The following is a 23820-nucleotide window of genomic DNA, read 5'->3' as shown; positions in this document are numbered from 1 at the left end:
AACAACAACCACGCTGTCGAGTTTAAATAGCGGCAAATCAGCTGCACTTGATAGTAGTTGGTTGAATAAGGAAAATGAATTAGCAACAAGAGTTTACGGGATGTACATAGCTCAGTGGTTAACGCTTCTGACTTTGAACATCGAATTCGCAGGTTCGATCCCTGCTGAAGTCTAGAAAAAGAAGTCTGATGAGGAGATGTGGTGATCTCCGAAATAGTGCTATAACTTCTACCGCTTAGACTTTGTTGCTTTTTCAATTTTTCCTAATAAACAATCGTGGTACAAAGCTCAATAAAAATATTAAAAATAAAATGTTAACAAGCCACAATAACATTGACAAACAATTGAGTATTACTATTTAAAGACTCCTGACGATAACCTGAGTTTTACGATCGAAAAATATAGATTTTTCAGAATTCTATACCATTTCTACGAAAAGTTGTTTTTCCCCATATAAAATACATAGAAAACTTTGAGCGCTTTGAGCAACCTCTAAATATTTTTTGATTTAAAAAAAAATAAGGGTATACTTTTTTGATATAGAATAATCCTAGGGGGTGAGAGCTTTTTAACTCCAAAAAATTAAACTAACTTCAAATAATAATGTGAAATAAATTGAAATTTTGGAAATTAGTTGGAATTCGCCTGATCTGCATTAATTTTCAGAATTGATTTTAGGGCTTTATCCGGATCAACTGCAGTCAATTTCCGAGATAATTCCGATTCAAAGAGTTGATCCGGATCAATGCTGCTGTCTATATGTATGTTGGAGTCAAGGACTAATTAATCTCCAATTGTTCGCTACGAAGACTAACCCGGGTCTACTAACTTAAAAATGAGTCGCATAATTGATTACAATACAATGCATACACCGATACAAACATAAATACGTATATAAGTACGCACATCTCAACTCTGCTTGGATTTCAGTGCATTAAACTCAAATCATTGCTCAATTTCAACGATTCATATGCCGACTCGAATATCTTTTTCTTGTGGCTTTGCGGTTTACTTTGTAGTTGCTGTTTGCAAGAGAAGCGGTTACATTTGCTCGAACTGTGCCGATCTTTAGATTGCTTCATCCGTTAGAGTAAACATACTATGTACATTGGCAGTATACGCAATACCCAATGAACCATATAGCACGATTTCACATTTCTACTATAGTACATCCGAATTGGTTAATTACAAAAGGGAATAAGTCATCATTTTTTCGATATGACAATTTTGATGCAGTTCGGTTCTTCTAAATGCTAGTTTTTTTTAAATAACTTGATTTCAGCGCTACCCAGCAGGGATATATTATAGTAATTTCTCACCAGTCGGATTAGCCGCTTAGTGTTGAATCCAAAAAACCTAGTTATTTAAAGTTGTGTTTCGTTTGACGTAACTTTTTATTTTGTGCATATGCATTTTGTTCTTTGGTTAAGTGGGTTATATCAGATGTGATTGGAGAAATCCTTGCTTCAACTCTGCCGTGGTGAGTCATCAACTATTGGCCAGCGATAGACTGAAAAATATACTTTTTTATCTGATTTGCTTTTACTCTTTTGGATCGAAACGACTCGTACGTATGCATGTATAGGTATATATATACCCTGCAGCGAAAAGCCAAACCAGTCAGTAAAAATACCAGTGCATTAACTAGTATGTGCTAAAGCGACAATTTCGACATATGCCTTTGCATTGCCAAAACCAAACATAAAACGCAATTAATTGATTAATTTTTAAATGTCGGCTGTGACTACCGGTTCTGGTGCTGAGATCGCAGCAGGTTAGAGTCCGCTTGGAGGTGGTTAAGATTTTTAAAATTAATTTAATGTAAGCCAATATAATTATTTCAAACTGGTGGTTTAGCGACCTTTCTACTTATAATTTAGTATTTTGCCGGCTCGAGGTTAATTTTCAAAATTTTTTATGAAAACACAAGTTTTTGGAGCTTGTTTCCGATATATTTCGATTACGCTTCGGTAACCGCCCTCAGGGCAAATTAATTTACACGTCCGCACTGATTGACTGGTACTGAGTACCAAATTCCACGTCAAACAGTGCGGATGTGTAAATTAATTTGCCCTGAGGACGGTTACCGAAGCGTAATCGAAATATATCGGAAACAAGCACCAAAAAACTTGCGCTTTCATAAAACAGTTTGAAAATTGACCTTGAGCCGGCAAAATACTAAATTATAATTATTTCAATTTAAATATAAACAATAAATTTGAACATCTAATTTCATTGCAGAAAAACTATATGGGAAGAAATACTGGTGACAGGTAATAAGATCAACAAAAATAAGGTCAATTGACTTTATTTCCCACCCTGGTGCAAATGACACTTAATTTTTCAATTTGGCACAAAGTGCCAAAATGGCATTTTTGTAAAAGAAAAATAACATTTCAATACATTTTTATGAAATCCGTGCCATTCTTTTTCTCAACTAAAATTTTCTAATTTATAAAGGCTATTGAACTGGTTTATCTTATTTTATCATTGTACTTTAGTTTGGAAAATGTAGCTTTATTTTATTGCGAAATGTGAATGATTAAGGGCCGTTTGCACCATGTCTAGTTAACGCTAACTGGAGGTACATCCTTTAGTTAAGCACGTTAACTGCTTTATCGATCACATGTTATATGATGGGTGTCGATAACGTCGATAAAGATGTTTAACTGGGAGTTAGAATTAACTAGACATGGTGCAAACGGCCCTAAAAGGAATGACACCTTTTTTGGCAGTTTTATTTTTCTATTTGGCACATTTTGGCACTTTTTTATCCTCAATATATCACCTCATAACTAAGGATAGTTGGCAGCCCTGATTGGAAGATATCTGCAACAACTTGTCTGCATTAAAAAAACCAAATATAATTTGTGGTTCAAAACCAATGTGTGAAAACCAATCAATTAACTTATATGATCTCGGTTCCGATATTAAATAATCAATAATTGTTTATACCCGCATTTTGGCACATTGGCTCGTTGAATGTGCCATCTAATAAATAGTGTCGTCGTTCTCTTTAGCTGCTTTTAAATGATGTCGTCACAAATTGCTGGCGGAGACATGAATACAGTGTAAGAAAATTCTTTTTCTATGATTGTTTCCTATAGAAAAGTTGGTTTCTTTTTCACCTTAGAGATTCCGAACTCGTTCAAAATATGCTACTTTAAAACACAGAACTCTTTCAGTGTTCCTCCGGAGTTTTTAGACATGGACTGTTTCTTCAATTTAATAGTGTTCGCTTTATTTTTGTGGAAACGAAACATGTTTTACAAGTTATGGATCATTTCTACACTCTTTCTTCAAATATTTCTCGTATTCCAGCTGAGGTTTTGGCAATAACCGTTTTCATCTATTAAAAAACAACACTTACGGGGCAATGTTTATTGTAAGAACAACATTTTTTTCTATGAATCGACATACTTTAAGCCTTGTTGACGCTATTTCCATTTGAACGAGGAAATAGCGTCAATGACTTTATTTCCAAATTTTGGTTGACTTTATTTCGCTTTTAAAAAGGTAATAATGTCAATTGACTTTATTTCGCACCAGGGTGGGAAATAAAGTCAATTGACCTTATTTCCGTTGATCTTGTTACCTGTCACCGAAACACTTGTGCTATAAAACAAGAAATTAATAAAAAAATTTTTTTTTATTAAATTTAAAAATCACAGTAAAGACCCTAAATTTAAACAAATATTCATGAATTTTATTGAGCTTGCTTCATCAATTTAATGAAAAACTATTGTGGAAAAGTAACAATAATTTATAAAAATGGTAGAAGTGATAGCTACTTCGGAGATCACCACATCTCCTCATCAGACTTCTCTTTAGTGGGATTCGATCCAACGACCCCAGCTGACTCAGCCTGCGCACTGTGCCAAGTTCGCCCTATAAACTGTTGTTGCTTTTGATTAAAAACGACCTCAAGCTCAATAAAATTGTTGAATATAATTGTAATAATGCCATAAATAAAAAAAAGAAACAACAAAAAAGAACAAAAAACAAAAAAATTAAGTTAAAACCAAATAAACTAAAAAAAGGAATCAGTCTAGCGCCTTCGTCTTGACCTGCGGGCTGTGTCAGAGCAACAGCCGCTAAACTTAAGGCGGATCTCCATAGCATGCGTATACGTATGCGTGCGTTTGACATAGAAATTTAATATACAAATTTGTATGGCAACGCATGAAAATGTAAGACAATTGTATGCATTTTGATTTCTAAGTGTAAATACCAAACGCACGCATACGGATACGCAAACTATGGAGGTCCGCCTTTCAACATAGAATACGTGATATTATTAAGATAATATCAATTTAAGAACGATAAATGAAGTTATCGCTTGCAAACTATTAATAATTAGCAATAGGGAAGCAGATCCACATAAACTTCAATCGTATCTACCATCAGCTTATAAATAGATATATGCCATAACGTGTATCACTACTTCGATTCATTTTTATTTTCTTTCATACTGCAGAAATTTGTATTACTTTTTTACACTGAGAAAATGAAACAATAAGTATAAAAACGCACTATTTGTCTATACGAAATTTAAACGAAGCATTCGGAAAACTACAACAGAAGTAATATCATATTTCGTATTGGGCGGGAGAAAAAGCAGTGGAAGAGAAGAAGTTATCATCAAAAATGTGTATTCAAAACTAAAACGAAGCAATTTAGAATGTTTACTATACAAATTATAAAGCTTCAAAATATTCAGCCAACAAAACAAAATGAAACATTTCTAAAATAAAATCGAAAACTTTAACTCGCAAAGTGTAAATGGAAAACTTTAAGAAAAGAGTGTGTTAGCATTTCTATTCAAAAAAATATTTATTTCAAAAATAGAACTTAAAATAGAGCAATTATTACAAAATATTCGAGCTAGAGTACCTGCTGCCTCAGCTTATAGGTAAGCTCTATTAATAAGACATATGTATAACTATGTAGTTAATAAGTTAGTTATTTACAGAAGCTGGAATAGAATATCGGCATCTCATCTTATTAAATGAAAGGGACATTGCTGATGCATTAAAAAAGGTAGGTGACCGAGCCGAATTTCGACTTAAACTGCTCGAATGGAAGAAATCTTTGGTAAGAGTTTCTTATACAAAAAAATATACATATATATATTTTAAAGTATTCATATTTGGTTTTGTATTTAATTATAGAATCTAACCACCGAGATGCTTTTAATTGCATTTTAAAAGAAATTTTAAACGTTTTCCCCAAGGAAAGAAATTGTCCGTAAGTGCAAATTATATGTATATGTACAGTCAGTCAATAAAGTTTAAGTACAGTGAATTTTATTGCAATATGGGCAACTATTTTTTAAACATTTTTTTTTTCGCTAATTTTGTATAAAAATATGGTTAATTCTACAACAAAAACCCCAGAAATCAGATCTCCAAACCATGTACCAAATTAAAGAAAATTCTGGAAATTTGTATTCAAATATTGCACTTTTTATTTCACTTTTTAGAACAAAGTTGAGTATGCAGTTTTTAGCCCATTAGATTTTAGCTTAACAAAGTGCAAGTTACCACTGATATGGTAAATTTTTTTGTTGACAGTGTCGCTCATTTTTTCTATATAAACAAAATTTTCGAAAATTATTTTATATGGAGAAAATGAGCGACACTGTCAACAAACAAACAAAAATTGCCAAAAATCAATCGTAAGTCCTAGCTACATCAGACTTGCACTTTATTAGATACACTAAAATTGATTGGGCTAAAAAGCTGCATACTCAACTTTTTTCTAAAGAGTGTAAATATTTGAATGAAAATTTCCAGAATTTTCTTTAATTTGGCACAAGGTTTGGAGCTCTGATTATTGGGGTTTTTGTTGTAGAATTAACCACATTTTTATACAAAATTAGCGAAAAATAAAATATTTAATAAACAGTTGCCCGTATTTCAAAAAACACTCTGTACCTAAACTTTATTAATTGACTGTATTAACATTGGAAAATCTTACCTTAAATATAAATCTACTAAATTTGTGTAAATTGTTTAGTATTTATATATTTATTTTTTAAATGAAAAATAATAAAATTATTATTTCACAAAAAAAGGAGCACTAGCTGCCAGGACTTACGGCTCACCCTGTTTAGTATTTAATGTTAAATGTATATGTACATATATTTTTGAAAAACTTAAATCATAAATTATAAACTAATATCTGTTTTAAAAATTTTTACAAAAAAAAGTGGTACATAATTATATCGAAAACATACCTGACAATTGTATACTTCCAAATATTAAAGAACTTTCGGGATTTAATTTCAAAAAGCGAGTTTGGTAAGAGTTATCAAAATAACATAAAAAAAAATAAAATACTAATTTTTAAACTTCAAGCGAACATTTTAGAATCTCACTTAAATATGCTCATTGTCATAAAACAATTAAGCGTTTTAAAAATCATTTACCTTTTAAAACAGGTGGCAACCGTCTTTAATATTCTAAATATTCAAACCAAGGATATCTTGCCACCCTCATTCAAAACATTTTAAATCCATGTCAATTTATACCCACACTTTGATAATTCATTTGACTTATTATATAACACCGCGCGACAATCAATTTTACACACGAAAAAATCATAATATTCACAAAACTGTGGGCAAATATAGTAAAACTGCTTTTTTACTTTTTCTCTCTGACGTCAGGATATTTTTTATAAGGACTTACATAGAAAAGGTATCAATTAAAAAGAAAAAATTATGTAGATTAGAAAAAAATTTAATTTTTGGTTGCTCCAGAACGGACAAGTATTGAAAATATCCTTTTAACACTTTATCCTTGAATAATCTTGGAATTTTCCATATATATTTTTGAAAAAATGCATGTCAATGACTAATATGTTAACTACCACATCCTCGAATTTCGTCCTTCTAACTTTATTAGTTTTATATACAAAAAAAAAATTGTACACTTCTTTTTATAAGATATTGATAGTTACAATACACATAAATGAAGATACTGGAATCATTATTATGGAACCAACCATGTATGTGTTCTAAAAGAACATACTGACCGTATGATGTACGGTTTAATTGTTGTGTATACAAGGGCTTATCCAGGTCTTTCACATAGGGGGCAGGAGTTTATATAGAGGGAAAAAGTGCTTTTAATATTTGTTTTGTGTTTATAAATAGAAATTTTTGGGTTAAAGAAAGTATAAGTTTTCTGGTATCCTTAACAACGATACCAATTTTTTAAAAATCGGTTTGTAATTTGTTTTGTTTGAATTTTTTTTATAAAAAAGAGGTATTGTTTTCTTTTAAGTTTTTTTTTTAATTTTTATATACAAAGTATACAAATATTCATACCAAAAGAAAAGGGGTTTGATCAAGTTTACAACGATACCGATAATTTTTTAAAAATTAGTTCAAAATTGTTTGCAATATACGGTTTTTAGTTTTTCGAAGACCCGACCTGTACCTATAATATAAGTTTGCCCAAATTAAGGTATATCATTTAAATTAGAACAAAAGGCGGACTATGCCTATATTTATAGTTTTTTAGTTACTTACATATAATAATAAAAAATAATTTGTTATTTGTCGCACGGTGTTATATGAGATTAACTTTTTACACAGGTAAAAACCATCTTTAATGTTATAAATGCTTAACTAAGTATTTCTTAATACTCCTTTGTTTGACGACAATATTTCAATATTTCATATACTTTAATTTATTAAACCTTTTTCTTCTGACACTTGTATTGTGATACATATTTAAATTATCTAATACTTTTAATTCAAATAGAACTTAAATATAAAATCCTGTGGCAACCCTCCTCCATGAAGTTTGGAAGTAAAGATTATTCAAAGCAATTTTGATTTATATTCACTTTGAAGTAATTCATTCAACCTATGGCTTATATTCAATCTAACTCTGTAACAAGGTGGCAACCCTCTGCAAAATATCTTCAAACCACAACCACTTTCTTATTTTGACAGGGCCACTTTCGCTTGACATCCATATCAGGATATACATTTTTCTGCCCTTATTTAAGTCGAACTTGCTTTTTGAGACAGGTGGCAACCCCCCTATATGTAATTAAGAAATAAAGCCTTTTAAAAGCCGTTTCTATCGATAGTCATAGTGTAATAATTTATTTATCTTAAAAATAGTTTGAATTTAATTTATCAAATAAATTTGTTTTATATTAACATTTTTTGTGGCAGGCCAAATAAAGACTGGATAAGTTACATGTGCCTATGTACATATACATATGTTGCAGGTAAAATCCGATCTTAGTTTTGCCCAGGCTAAACTAGTTTAACCGTCTTCACCGTCTTCAACTTCGCTGCAAATTGAACAAAGCAAAACATGATTTTTATGCGAGACAAACTTCCCCAGAAGTAACGGTAGAAAAAGAATTTTTGGATATTCATTCTATTTTTCAGCTGACTGTGCTGCAGCATTCTAAATATTGTAGGATATTCTACTTTGCATTCCCCGAAATGAAACAAAGAAGCGAAATAAATAAAATATTGTAGGACATTCTACTTTGCATTACCGACAATGCCTAAACGAAACGAAAAAATTCGATGGCATTATAAGACAATCCATTCTAGAACACGTTACCACTAAAAGCGATTACCGTTTTTTTGCTGGGATGCATTATTTCGGTTTTGAACCGAAACTGTGCGTGTGTGCATTACTCCGTTTTTCTTATATGCATTACTTCGGTTTTGAGTCGAGTGTGCATGTATGCATTACTTCGTTTTTCTCATATGCATTATTTCGGTTTTCAAAGCAAGTGTGCATATGCATAACTTCGGTTTTTCTAATATGCATTATTGCGGTTTTCAACCGAAATGTGCATACATATATGATGACATTCAAATTTATTTGTCAGGGGCTCATGACGATGTGGTTAATTTGTGCGCGGATTTCAATAGTGATTTATCGTCTATATCTTCATGGCCTGTGGGAAACGGTCTATATCTTAATAGTGAAAAATTATTTGTTTTACCAGTATGTCAAAGAAATATTAATTGTAATGTGAAGTCTTCTCTGCACATTGGTGATAAGTCCCTTAAGTTTGTGTCAAAAGTAACTAACCTTGGTTTTGTTATAAACACTAGTTTAACCTGCATTGATCATATTAATTCCGTTGTCGGCAAAGTATATTATACTCTGTGGAATTTAAGAATGTCTGCTACTTTTACACCGGTGTGCATTAGGCGTAAACTCGCCATTCAATTAATATTGCCTATAATATGTCACTCGGAATTAATCTACAGTAAGCTGGACTCACAATCTGCTCATAAAATTGATGTGGTATTCAATCACGTTACGCGGTATGTTTTTGGGTTGGCGAAATACGATCATATATCTGAATGGAAATCGCTGCTCTTGGGATGCGGTATTTTTGAATACTTAAAGGCTATAAATTGCATTTTTCTATTTCGCCTTATGATGGATAAGGAACCTAGCTATTTGTTTGAAAAATTGTCTTTCTCGAAATCTGCGCGCCTAACGGAATTGATCGTGCCCAACTATAATTATCTAACATCTGCAAGACTATTTTTTGTTAATGCTCTTCGCACCTGGAACTCGATTCCATCTCATATTCGTAATAGTTTGAACATAAGCAACTTTAAGAGTGTTTTGTATTCTTATTTTCGTTAAAATGCTATTTCATATCCAAAGTTATACCCTTTCCTCTGAGGCTCGCTATCTAGTTAGGTATAGGGTAATCAATACATTATTCTTATGTTTTTCCTTATGCTCCACCTGTGATTCTCTATAGAGTTTTGTAAGTTTTTGTTGTTCCTGTTTTTGACTTATATATTACTTAATTTTAAACATTAACATATTNTCAACCGATTTCGATAATTCTGCATCGGAAAGGTAGTGTCTCAGAGGTGGTCCCATACTAATCTGGTTAAGACCGATCAGTGGATCATGAGATATATATATATATATTTTTTTTATATGAGAGTTGAAGTCGGTTTTTTTTTGCTAAAAATTACTTGTTGACTTATATATTACTTAATTTTAAACATCAACATATTTTAATTCTTTATTATAAGTTACAGTCTACTATAAAAGATCATTGGGATCTTATTGTGCTAATGTTATATTTTATAATAAATGAAATGAAAATGAAATATATGCATTATTTCGGTTTTTTTTCGGCTTTTTACCGAAACTGTGCATATATGGATTATTTCCGTTTTTTTCGTATGCATAATTTTGGTTTTTATATGCATTATTTCGTATGCACAGTTTCCATATGCACAATTTCAGGGTGCCTGGAAAACCATTAATGCCCATAAATTTGAATAAAATAAATATACTTAGAAGTTATCCACCAATACTTCCCATATACCAAACGAAAAGAAAACTTGAACTTTTAAAGAAAACAAAACGAAAATGGTTAATTTTTTCAAAAATTGTTTGTCTTAAAATGCTCAATATTTGTTGACTTTATACAAAATTTGTTCAATTGTTTCAAAGAACCTATACACTGAAAATGGAGGTTATATCTGCGAATCGTAAGTTGCTAGAGCAATTTAAAGGCTCAAAATGTACCCCAAAATATGCCAATATTTACCGTTGTTTTTACGACAAAGACCAAATTGGTTACTTACAAAAATGTATCCGTCGATAAATTTGGAATTTTGTCTTTGAAACTCCACACTGTGCTTTTGAAATCGCTTAATTAGTTCTCGTGCAATAAGCGTTTTCGTGAAGCTTTAAAAATTACAACATTTTAACATAGCCTCCACATCGAAACGTAAGACATACTATAAATCAAAAAATTTCCCTGCGTCAGGGATTGAACCGCGGACCTCAGTAGTAACATGCTAGTGCTTTTCTCTGTCGTCCATTGCGACTGTTAGAGCGACGCAGCAAAATGGCATACTTATGCTTTCATGGGGGAGAATTGGCAGACTATCTCATCAACTGGTATGATACCACTAGTATTTTTACTAGTAGAAGCTGATGCATAGCGTGATAATTGACATCTCGTAGGACAACACCATGTTAAAAATACCAGTTCCTAACATTGAAAAATGATAGAACGTGAACTAGTTGGGCTGAAAACCAAACTGGTAACACAGGCCAACAAGGCTTTCTAACCAAGAATCGGAATATGCTTTTCCGAAGGTCTTTGACGTGCTGAATTCGAATCTAACCCCAGCACAGCCCAATCACGTCAGGTTTTCGAGATATTCTAACATAAAGCTACAAAAATCACGGTTTTTGGGCACATTTGAGCTCCTGTAATACAATTTCAATTTCAATTTATTTCAATATTAAATATTAGTACAGTAAGACCAAGATATTTTATAGTACAACAAATAAATTCAATACAAACACATACATTAATACATATAATTAATTAAATCATAAATCATATATTCATAGGTTAACAGAGATTAACTTTAAATATTAGATGGTTCATCAATTGTTACAAAAGTAGATATATAGAATGTTTTTGAAGTTACTTTTATTGATATTGCTTCTAATTGCAGCGGGAATTGAATTCCAGATTCGTATAGCATTAATGGAAAATAGTCTAGTAGAGGTCTTAAAGATAAAGAAAGGCACCATTAGATCACAGGAACGCTCAGACTTTGGAAAAATTAATTTCTCATAAAGATAAAGAGGGGTCTTTGTGCTGATGAGTTTAAAGAGAAAGATGCAGTCTCTTGCTTTTAGATAACACTGGACCACAAATTTCAACTTTTTCTCTTTACCAGAAACGCCGTTATGAAATTCTTATGTAAAATCACCCCCTGATTCCGAAAATNCCCTCCAAAATTCATTTTAAAGCTTTAAAAAATGCGTGTGTAACACCGTACACATGATAGAAGTGAAACTTCTTAAAAAAGGTGTGGGTACCAGGTACCTACTCACGAAATTGGATGTGTAAACATATGTTTACGGTTGGGCAAACCATTAGATTGAGTTACATACCCTATGTATGTATGTTTGGTTAGAATCAAACAATAATTTCATTTTATCTCATTAATTTTCTGACATACAATTTATTTATTCATTTTCTGGTAACACCACCTTATATGAATTCGCGCTTCTAGCATCCATAGGACCGGGTTGTAATGGAAGTAATTGTATGTTTAACAAATAAATGAAAATGTTTATAATGCAATCAATAGGTCCTTACGAATTCGCCATTACCAAGGTACTAAGTAACGTACGCACTTTAGTTTGCAAAATGCATGCCCAATGTCCTATATATAGGTCAGCTGCACATGAATTTACACCACGAATAACGTTTTTCCAAGAACCGCTACTTTTACTAATTTAGTTAGTGTTTGTCTATACCTCGCTGGCGACAGTACGTTTTAGTAATTTTTTGCTACAATTTCTGCGTAATTGATTTACAAAGTTTGCTAGTTCTCTAAAATGACCGAATATAATGCTACCTTTGCACGGTAAGTAAAAAGTGGCATGTTCAAATATTATAAATCAATGTTTTTATATTTATTCGCATATATGACATGTTCTTCGACTGTTTTATGCATGAAACTTTTTTGTGTTGTAATATTGTTGTATTAGCGAAAAAGTTGGTGGCCTATATTTAGGACATTGGGCATATACTATACTATACATTTCTTACAGGGGATTTTCTCTGCATGAAGCTTTGGCCCTGTTAGAGGATGATAGTATGGATTACGATAGCATAGCTTTATTACCACCAATAAATGCAACTGCGGATGTTACCGACGAGGATTACGTCGATATAAACAATTTACCGGCTTCGCAAATGAAGAGCACCGTCGAACTCTTTTCGAAAACCAATGTCGATCATCAATGGGATTCAGATGATGACATACCATTGTCCGAAATTAGAAAAAACTTACACACCAAACCGAAAAAAAGTAAAAAATATCATTATGAAAAGGAGGACCTACCCAGCAATGATACTGCTTTTGAAAAAAACGATGAACATCTCGACATAACTGAGCATTCTCCTACTTCTCTCTTTTGTTCCATTTTGAATAACGATTTTATTGGAATACTGCTTATTAGTGGATACATTCCACTACCCATAAGAAGATTGTTTTGGGAACGCTCGAAAGATTGCAATAACGAACTTGTTTGTGAGGCAATTTCAAGAAACAAATTTGAGTTCATAGTGTCCAATATACATTGCCAGGATAACAACTTGCTAGATCACTCTGACAAAGTTGCCAAAGTAAGACCATTATTTACACATTTAAATAGAAAATTTATGGAAACTGCTTATATTGAAGAAGATCATAGCGTAGACGAAGCCATGGTTCCTTACACAGGACGGCACGGCTGTAAGCAGTATATTCATGGCAAACAAATTCGCTATGGTTTCAAGCTGTGGGTAGGTACGACTCGGCAAGGATATATAAACTGGTTCGAACCTTATCAAGGCGCTTCCACAAATATCAGTAAAAATTATAAGGATCTTGAAGTTGGAACGTCTGTTATGCTTGAATATGCTGACGTCTGGAGGTCAAAATGGAAGGACCCCAAATTTCACTTGTATTTCGATAATTTCTTTTCTTCCATCGCTCTGCTTGAATACTTGAGCGAAAAACATATTTTCGGCACTGGCACAATTAGGGAAAATCGTATTCCTGGAAGCAATTTGATTGATTCTACGGCATGAAGAAAAATGCTCGCGGTAGTTATGATTTCAATAAAATTGTTGATAGCAATATAATATTCATAAAGTGGAATGACAATAATATCGTTACATTTTGTTCGAATGCGATCGGAGTAAATCCCGCAAGTTTCACGAAGCGATACTCCCAAAAAGAAAAAAAATTCATACAAGACGAGCAACCACGTATCGTAAAAAATTATAATAAGAGCATGGGAGGAATCGATCGTGCAGATCAAAATATTAGTTTATGCTGCACTTCTATACGAGGTAAGAAATGGTATTTTCCTCTCATAACTCACTGTGTGGATATGGCTGCTCAAAATGCCTGTCAGATAAATAAACATAATGGAGGAAATGGAACAGCTATGTATCTTTCAGGCGAAGTATTACGACAACTTTACTCACCCAAAATAAAAAAGGTAACGCAAAGTCCCAATGAAGAATTGCGTTATGATCGATTAGACCATTGGGTAGTTCCACAAGAAAAACAGACCAGATGTGGCGCTTGTCATCAAAAAACCACAACAAGATGCCAAAAATGTAATATAGGATTACATGTAAAATGTTTTGTCACATATCATACCAAATAAGTTAGATGAAGTTGACAGTATGTCATGTGCCCAATGTCCTATATATAGGGCGGTTTCAAAAAACTTGTTTTCAAATAAAATTTTTTTGAAATCATTGCAACACGGTCTTTTTATCATAATTTTAATTGACTATAAAAGAAAAGCACTTTGGAAATTTTAATGTACAAGGAATGGGCATATCTGGGTTAAGTTGAAAGAAGACAAATTCCTTTGTTCGGCATTTATTCTTACTCGCTTTCTATCTTCCAAGGCGAATTCATATATTCATGTGGTAGCAAGAGTATAAAAACATAAAATTACCTTACAATTTAAAAGCACAAGTATCACATGTATGAGTAGTCCAATTCACGAAATCATTTCATCGATCTGAGTAAAAACTAGGTGCATAAACTCTATTTCGCGTTAATTTTAATCATGAAATGGTATTCATTCATTCAGTTTCTACTCAAACGCATGAAATGATTTCATGAATTGGCCTACGCATAATGGTAGTAAATGACAGAATGAATTACAACAAACACATCCTTTTGACATAATGCAAGCCGAAAACGTTGGTTCAAATCAATCGGCAATCAAGTTGGACGTTTTGCCCACAAACATTGCAATTTTGCAAGCAGTCTCATTGTAAAATCTCATTTTTACAATTTCATAGTTTCGGCTTACATTTATAAAATTCAACAAAAGAACGTACCTATTTCGGCTGAGTTATCCATTTTCGGTTATTTAGTGTACAAAATAAACGAAAATTAAATGAGTTTGTACAATATGGCCATTGATGTTACGATAAGTTGTACAACTTGCCAGAAAATCCAAATTTTTTGATCTTTCATACAACCAAGACAAAAATTCATTCAACAAGCCCATAAACGGCGCAATCTAGAGCAAAATAACACCAAGTGGAACCAACGGTCGCTACGTCTATGGCTTTCTTTAGGAAACATCGGGCGAAAATTTCAAGTGCTCCTTTAACACTACCTTATATAAGTTGGTCTTGCTATCATCCTCACATATGTTCATCAGAGTATACCAACGAAGGACGCGTTAATCCAAGGAGAAAGCGAGAGCACAAAACTACTCTAGAAAATTACACGCCCAATGACAAACATGAACAAATGCACAACAAACACATAATTTTTGACAATCAGTACTGTTCGCATTAATATCAACGAGCAGCTTATTAGATTTGTTTTCGTTTGTACTACATATGTGCATATATACATGTACACAAACATATGTACATACACAAACATATGTACATACGTACCAGTGTTGCCACTTTGATAAATTATTACCAAAATTGGTAGAAAAAATTTGGGTTGGTAAAAAGGTAAATTTTGTCTCATTTTGGTAGATTTTTGTTAAATTATTTTGTTTGAAAAACAAATAAAAGTTTAGTTCCCGCTTCATTTGTCTTAAAGCATAAACAGACGACAGCGTTCATCCGGATCAACTAGGGAATTAACTGCAGTTGATCCGGATTAAGTCCGAGTTAATCCGGATCAACGCTTCCGACTGTTTAAGCTTTAAGTTAGCTTTATGTATATTATAAATTATTTTCCAAAAGTGTTTACGTTATTGCATTAATTTTCAAACGGTTTAATGCACACTTTTTAGATACATACATCTTCTTCTTATTTGCCGCTGTAACCGCTTAAAAGCGCAGTTATCCGCGGACGTAAAAACGGAGAACGTGTCAGCTGACACGTACTATCCTATGGGATCTACGTGCTAACAAAAACTCACCACCGCATGTCCGCGACGTAGACGTTGCTTCTCTCTCTTTCTATCAATAGCACACTTGATATCTTTCTACGTTCTTGTACGCTACGCTACGTACACGTTCGTGGGTAACTGCGCTCTAAGCGATTTCGGCCCAGTTCAACAAAGCACAGCAATCGTTTCTTTTCTGGCAAGTGAAGCCAAGTCCCTCTCCACCTGGTCTTTCAATCGCAGTGGGGCCTCCCTCTTCCTCTGCTACCACCAACCCCGAGTTGAATACTTTCAGAGCTGTAGTGTCGGTGTCCATTCGAACGATATGGCCAAGCCAGCGGAGTAGCTGTATTTTACCATACATACATATCGATAAAAGGTGAACAAATCGTGGTCCATTCAAAACTCATTTTACTGAAATCCTGAGCAGCTTTTGATTCCCTAAATATTTTAAATGATTATGTAAATAGAAAGAAAAAATGGACAGGCATGTAAATACACACCATGATTGTTCACAAAAAAAAATTTAAAAATCAACGCCAGTTTTTATAAAACGCAATTATTAAATGAAAAAAAAAACACGAAAGTCCGGCGACGATAAAACTGCATACCCAAAATTATTGTAAAAATTCAGAGTTAAAAGTTCGAAATTTAGACTTTTTTTTTAATTTTTATAAATGTTGGATAAAGCTTGAATCCTTGATTTGTGTGGGTTTGGTTAATAATACAATATTCTTATACGAAAGAGAGAAAAAAATTTACTTGAAGAACATTGTAAATATTAAAAAATTACCAATGAGTAAATGTATTTGTCTATTATAACTCCAGTTGAAGTTTTTTCAAATGGTGATGCTTCCTTGTTGATTTAAGTTTCATCACTTTCGCTTTCGGTTGAAAAAAAAACAATAAGATGCCATTAATATGATCTCAAATACCATGTCATTAGTTACCCTGCTGTGAAAACCCAAACCAGTTAGAAAAAATACTAGTTCATAAAGTAGTATGTGCCTACCAGTTCGACATTTTCGAACCTGGTACCTCAGGCATACCACGCGAGAGCTTTGCTCTGTCGGCCATTGCGACTGTTGGAGCGCCCCGAGCAAAAAGTAATACTAATGCTTTTCATAGGGGATGAATTGGCAGACTATCTCATCAACTGGTATGATGCTACTAGTATTTCTACTAGTAGATGCTGATACATAGCCTGACAATTGACATCTCGTAGAACATCGAAATGTTAAAAATACCAGTCACTAACATTGAAAAAGGATAGAACGTGAACTAGTTGGGCTGAAACGCAAACTGGTAGAATTCTAGTTCACAAGTAGTAGCTTTCCCTGCGGGGTAAATACAAAGTTCATTAATAAATAATTTTAATTTTTATAGCAATAACTAAAAAATGGAACAAAACTATAACTTTTGTTAAAAGAACTAAAAAAAGTTATTGGTAGATATTTTCCAGATTTGATAGATTTTTTTACGTGGATGGTAAATATTTATTTTCGGAAGTGGCAGCCCTGATACGTACACATATATATATACAACCATTCAAACACCCGATTTACATTATTCAAGTACTTGAAAGCAATTCTTGCTCATTCTCTTTTGTGTTTTCTATTTGATTTTACACGTTTCAATTCTGTTGAATTCAAGTTTTTACCTTCCTTTTATTAGCTCGGGATGTAACTATGTAATATTGATGCACCTAAAAGATGCAGCGATTTCTATGCTCAAGTTACATACCTGTTGACAGTACGAATGGCAATTATAATAGGGAGGGTTTAGTTTTTTAAACTATAATTTTATTGGTTCTTTAAATGGGAAGCAACGAAAATGCCAAAAGCAAAGCAAGAAAGTTTAAACGACTTAACGCTACCCTGTGGGGAAAATCTCTAGTTCTGAACTGGTGCGCTTCTAGTACATTTAGACCCAGTACTGGTTCGCGATAAATCTCTTTTGCATGCAAGCAACTGGCGAGTTTAACATGGCGATGTCCTAGGAAGTGTCAATTGCCGCCCGCTGCATCCCTTTTTTGATAGTTCCGAACTAGCCCTAAATTCTATAGTTCCGAACCAGTTCTGAAATCGACGGACGAAAGAAAAAAGTATCATGATTTTTTAGTCTTTTTGGTTCTTCCGTGTGTGCGATGTTAATTTTTTTTTTGGAAGAAATGTGTTTTCAATTTGAAATTAAATTTGTTTGAATGATTGTAAGAAATGTACGTTTACATACCTTTAGCTGTAGCTGAGTTTGCAGAGGTGCTCGCTGTTATTTCTTAGATTCCAGACGGTCCCAAGATGTTGAAATGTTAACACAAATTTTAGTTTTGTATTACCAAGCTATGAAAAAGCATCTGCGAAGCGCAGCATAGAAGCGTATGTGAGCGTAAAAGCCGCCGAACACATATCTATGTAAAGTAAACAAGCCCCCCGCTGCATCCCTTATTCGATAGTTCCGAATTAGTTCTAAATTCGACAAATAAGATCTAGTTCGTTCTGCATCCCTTTTTCTATAGTTCCGAACCATTTCTAAATTCGTCACTTTAGATATCGATTTCTAGTGAAAAAAACTGAAATAAATTAGTGTTTTAAAAGTACCACTTTTCTCCGATTTTGGACTGGTGGGGATTTAGTTCATATCGGACTAGTTCGTTTTTGGCGATAACGACCTAGTACGGAACTAGAAATTTGATTCACTAGTCCGCGGTTTCCCTGCAGGGTACAGACGCATGTGTACTCGTCCCTTTTCTTCTCACACCCTCTCTTGCACATGCGAGCAGAATTGAATTCAATACTTGAACTGTGTAAAAGCAGTCAAACATATGAACATACATGAAAATATTGCTGTCCATAAGTACATACATATGCCTATCAATACATCAACGAAGCCCGTTTGCTTCATCATAAATATGTCGATACAAACATACAGTTGTCAACAAAATAATAGGAGTGCGATATTTTGACCAGTTTTGGCTATTTGTCTTTTGTTTATTTAATGTTTATTATTTTTTTATAAAAGCCTAGCTGGCTATACAACAAACACCATATAAATTCAGATTTTAAACTTTGTATAAAAATTATAAAAATTTTGCAATTTTTCACCCAAATTTCAAACTTTTTAATCAGAATCTTTAGAAAAAATTCTGGTATGCAGTTTTGTAGCACATTCAATTCTAGTCTGAAGAAGTGCAAGTTTCAAGCGGCTAAAAAATTCCGTTGATAAAACATAAATAAAGATTCTGATTAAAAAGTTTGAAATTTGGGTGAAAAATTGCAAAATNCAGAATTTATTTTTTTATTTTCTTGATTATTGATTGATTACACAGTTCGAAAAATTTTATCTTTTTTCCCACCTTAGTGCATCGGTTTTTTGTAGATTTTTCGGTGCTGAATCCAAATCTGGCTACAGAATTTCGTCCGAATTTTGAGATATCCTAACCTCTAAGCGTAAAACACGGTTTTTCGCAATATTTGAGGTTATATTATAAAACAAAAATTTTTTTTCGCTCATTTCTNACGCGAAGTACGCTTGCATCATTTATCTATATATTGCTTGGTAGCGGCAGAGTTGAAATGCGCAATGAGCTCGTTCATATATACATATATATGTATACATATATATATCTATACATTCATACGTGCATTCAAACCCTGCAGGGAAACCGCGGACTAGTGAATCAAATTTCTAGTTCCGTNGTCCGAATTTTGAGATATCCTAACCTCTAAGCGTAAAACACGGTTTTTCGCAATATTTGAGGTTATATTATAAAACAAAAATTTTTTTTCGCTCATTTCTACTTAGGGTATCATTAAGTATTACTCTTCCCCTTTCCAATTCAATTTCGTTTGTTGGGATTCGATTGTTTTTTCTCCAGATGTACCAGTTTTAATGTGCAGTACTTCNTGGAACTATAGGAAAAGGGATGCAGAACGAACTAGATTCTATTTGTCGAATTTAGAACTATTTCGGAACTATCGAATAAGGGATGCAGCGGGGGGCTTATTTACTTTACATAGATATGTGTTCGGCGGCTTTTTCGTTCAAATACGCTTCTATTCTGTGCTTCGCAGATGCTATTTCATAGTTTGGTAATACAAAACAAAGCTTTGTGTTAACATATTAACATCTTGGGGCCGTCTGGAATCTNTGTAAGCATGAATGTGTATTTATTTATACATGTATATAGTGTTTATATTTTTTACTTTTGTTTACCACAAACTGTTATGAAAAAAGAGTATCCTTTGNCAATATTGAAAAAAACGTTTCTTTGAAAATAATGTAAAATCGCACACGACAGAACNTATTACTCTTCCCCTTTCCAATTCAATTTCGTTTGTTGGGATTCGATTGTTTTTTCTCCAGATGTACCAGTTTTAATGTGCAGTACTTCGGTATTACTTTGTAAGCATGAATGTGTATTTATTTATACATGTATATAGTGTTTATATTTTTTACTTTTGTTTACCACAAACTGTTATGAAAAAAGAGTATCCTTTGATAAAAAAAAGATTTAGTGGTTTTAGTGTGGTAAAACGCTCTTTTTTCCAAGGTTTGGTGCTTTTTGAAACTCAAAAGTNTATCATGATACTTTTTTCTTTCGTCTGTCGATTTTAGAACTGTTCGGAACTATAGAATTTAGGACTAGTTCGGAACTATCGAAAAAGGGGNTTTTTACTTTTGTTTACCACAAACTGTTATGAAAAAAGAGTATCCTTTGATAAAAAAAAGATTTAGTGGTTTTAGTGTGGTAAAACGCTCTTTTTTCCAAGGTTTGGTGCTTTTTGAAACTCAAAAGTTGGCAACACTGCATTCAGGAAGAGTCTAGAATTCTTTTGTAGTTTTTAGTTTTTTAGTTGGGGAAACTTTCCTATAAGGGCGGTCATTGAGAACCGCATTCTACTCAAAAATACTGTGGACGCAAGTGAAAATTTTGACTTTTGGCAATTTTTCTAAGGGATCCCGCAGGGTCCTAGGTGGTCGGAGCGGTTCATGCCCTCTCCAAAAAGGTCGGAAAAGGTGCCACGTCCACTCNGTTTTCCCCACAGGGAACATACATATCTACATATGTAGGTACTCGTACCCGTCATGCGTCGCTTTATTTCTTTTTCCCACTTCCCTATACTACCTATACCTTCCTTCTCACTCATGTAACGTTTTCAGTTTTAAAAATTTCACTCTCCATTTTTGCGATACCGGCGCCAAAGAAGTTTCACTTCAAAAATCTTAATTTGTCATCGAGAAGTCGTCTGTTGTATTTAATGAGTTTCTTCCAATACTGACCATTTTCAGAATATCNAAAAAATGTACTCCTTTTTTATGTCATGTACCGCTTTTTTCTATCGAAAATATAAATGTACTCCTTTCTCCGTTTCAAAATCNGCGCCAAAGAAGTTTCACTTCAAAAAGCTTAATTTGTCATCGAGAAGTCGTCTGTTGTATTTAATGAGTTTCTTCCAATACTGACCATTTTCAGAATATCAACGAATTTACTAAACTCAGTGAATTCAACAGACGACTTAGGGTTGCCAGACGTACTGCTTTTGGAAGTAAACGTACTCCTTTTTATTGCATTGTACTCCCTTGTACTCCCAAAAAAAATATCTGGAAATTTACTCCTTTATNAGACGACTTATCGGGGACAAATAAAGCTTTTTTAAAGCTTTAAAATGAATTTTGGAGGTAGATAACGAGATGATCTATCTGAAAACAATTTTTTCATCGTGTTACAGGAGCTCAAATGTGCCCAAAAACCGTGATTTTTGTACTTTTAGGGTAGAATATCTCGAAAACCTGACGTGATTGGGCTATTCTGGGGTCAGATTCGAATTCAGCACGTCAAAGACCTTCGGAAAAGTATAGTCCGATTCTTGGTTATAAAATCAAAAGAAATTTTGTCGGCCTGTGTAATATTCTAGTTCACAACTAGTAGCTTTCCCTGCAGGGTATACATGTTGTTACATGCTTACAAAATTATGCACATGCATACAGAGTGGTCCATATAGCAAGTCTTTTTAAACATTTCCGCTGGAAATCTTGACGGAAAGACAGTATATTTTTTGACGAAGCGAATTTTCACCTCGGCGAAAAATCCGTACGTTATCGTCGAGAATCTAATTCATCCTGAAGGAGTGACAGATTGGTGCCTTGGCGTCAGTGCCCAATTTTTCTTTGGGGATGAGGGCTACAGAGGCATAATAAACGATTTTTTGTTACCGGAAATTGAAGACATGGACTTGGACGATCTTTGGTTTCAGCAGAATGGCGCGCCATGCCCCGTGGAGTGCTATTATAAGAACAATACATTCTTGAGATAGAGTCAGAAAACGTCACCAAAGTCTTAGGTCGGTGTTATGCAGACAAATTTTTGTTTGCCAAATTAAATGGCGGCTGCTTAGTTTGCTCGGAGGTGGTTATGTCGAGTTTGGCACAGGGTTGCACGTTCATTATGGTTTTCATGGCTATTGCCAACACGAAATGAGAATTTTGTGTATAGAAAGAATTGTCTAAAATTTTTGTATATGACAACGCCGAATTTGCTGCAGTTTGACCAAACAAAATTAGTTTGCTGTGAGAGTCGCCAAACTCGTTCTTTTCGAGTTTGCTGCAACAACAATTGCACGCAGTTTGCCAAACAAAATTTCTGCATAACACCGACCTTAGAGACTGGATTAACAGGATACGCTACAGTGAAGCCCTCCGAGGCAGTCGCTTTAATGAAATCGTGTTCCATAAATAATGGTAATGTTCGCTCTTTCGAATAACCATTAATATACCGAACAAAATTGATATTTTTGTATTTCCTTTAGTATATGCATATATGTACATATGTATGTATATGCTGTATAGTACATTTGTAGGTACTGATGTACATTAGTGATATGAAAAATGTTCTGTCAATTTTAATTTTTGTTAGTATTATTGTGGCGTAATAACACTCGCATCAGTGATGCGCACAGTCAGCAACGCTATCCACTGAGCCATGTACACCGCGTAAACTCTTGTTGGTAATCCATTTTCCATACTCAACGTACTACTATCACCCTACAAACATCGTTGGACCTATTTCTGACATATTGGCGTACTTACAAAGTTCTCCTCCGCAGTGCTGTAGCGGACGAACTCGTGTATCTACACCATCGTGTTTCAACGATCGAAATCCTGCACGATGTTTATTGGGCTGTTTGCCAAGAAGTAGGCATTCCATAGAGTAATCCCTTGGAGTAGTTTTTTGCTATTTTGATGTAATAAAGAGCTGGAATATATGGTCCTGCACTAGGACATCGCAATGTTATACCCATTGCGGTTAATTATGGAGTGCTCCTTCACTCTTAGTGAGTACTCTTTACATGCGTGCGTGGCAGAACTGGGCGATAAGGATTACGATTACTAAACGATTAGGATTGCAGTAATCCCAACAAGCTAAAAAAACCAGATTACGATTACAGTAATCCTTCATCGGACGAACTTAGATTACTATTACAGTAATCGTAATTTAAAAAAAGTTAAATGATGAACGATTACTTTAATTGTAATCCTGTATTGTTTTATTTGCCGGTTATACAAATTTTATTTCGCCCAAACTACTTTACTTATTATTTTTATTTTAATATTAGTTTCTTTTATATGTCTGTTTTTTTTTTAGATAAATACATATTATCGTTAAGCGCGCATTTATATTTCGCAAATTTATAGAATAACTTCGTTTAAGATTACTCAAAAGATTGTAATTAGACAAATTTTAAATTTTAAATTATTGTAATCATATTCAACAATTTTTATGAGCTCGAGGCCGTTTTCAGTGAAAACTTATTGTGGAAAAGCAACAATAATTTGAAAAAATGGTAGAAGTGATAGCTATTTCGGAAATCACCACATTTCCTCATCAGAC

General features: G+C 33.5%; 1 protein-coding gene across 1 annotated transcript; it reads left to right on the top strand.

The window, feature by feature from the left end:
* Positions 1–12395: 12395 nt before the first annotated feature.
* On the top strand, positions 12396–13347 carry LOC108372813 (piggyBac transposable element-derived protein 3-like; the record flags this gene model as incomplete). The annotated part of the gene is made up of 2 exons (XM_017628587.1): positions 12396–12424; positions 12612–13347. Coding segments are annotated over exons 1-2 (765 nt in total), but the record flags the coding sequence as incomplete, so codon positions are not given.
* Between the last annotated feature and the right edge of the window lie 10473 nt (positions 13348–23820).

Source organism: Rhagoletis zephyria, unplaced genomic scaffold (assembly GCF_001687245.7).
Source record: "Rhagoletis zephyria isolate East Lansing unplaced genomic scaffold, Rhagoletis_zephyria_1.1 Rzeph_scaffold_00077, whole genome shotgun sequence".
Lineage (NCBI taxonomy): Eukaryota > Metazoa > Arthropoda > Insecta > Diptera > Tephritidae > Rhagoletis > Rhagoletis zephyria.
The sequence above is the reverse complement of the archived record's forward strand: the minus strand, read 5'-3'. Positions and strand labels throughout refer to the sequence as shown.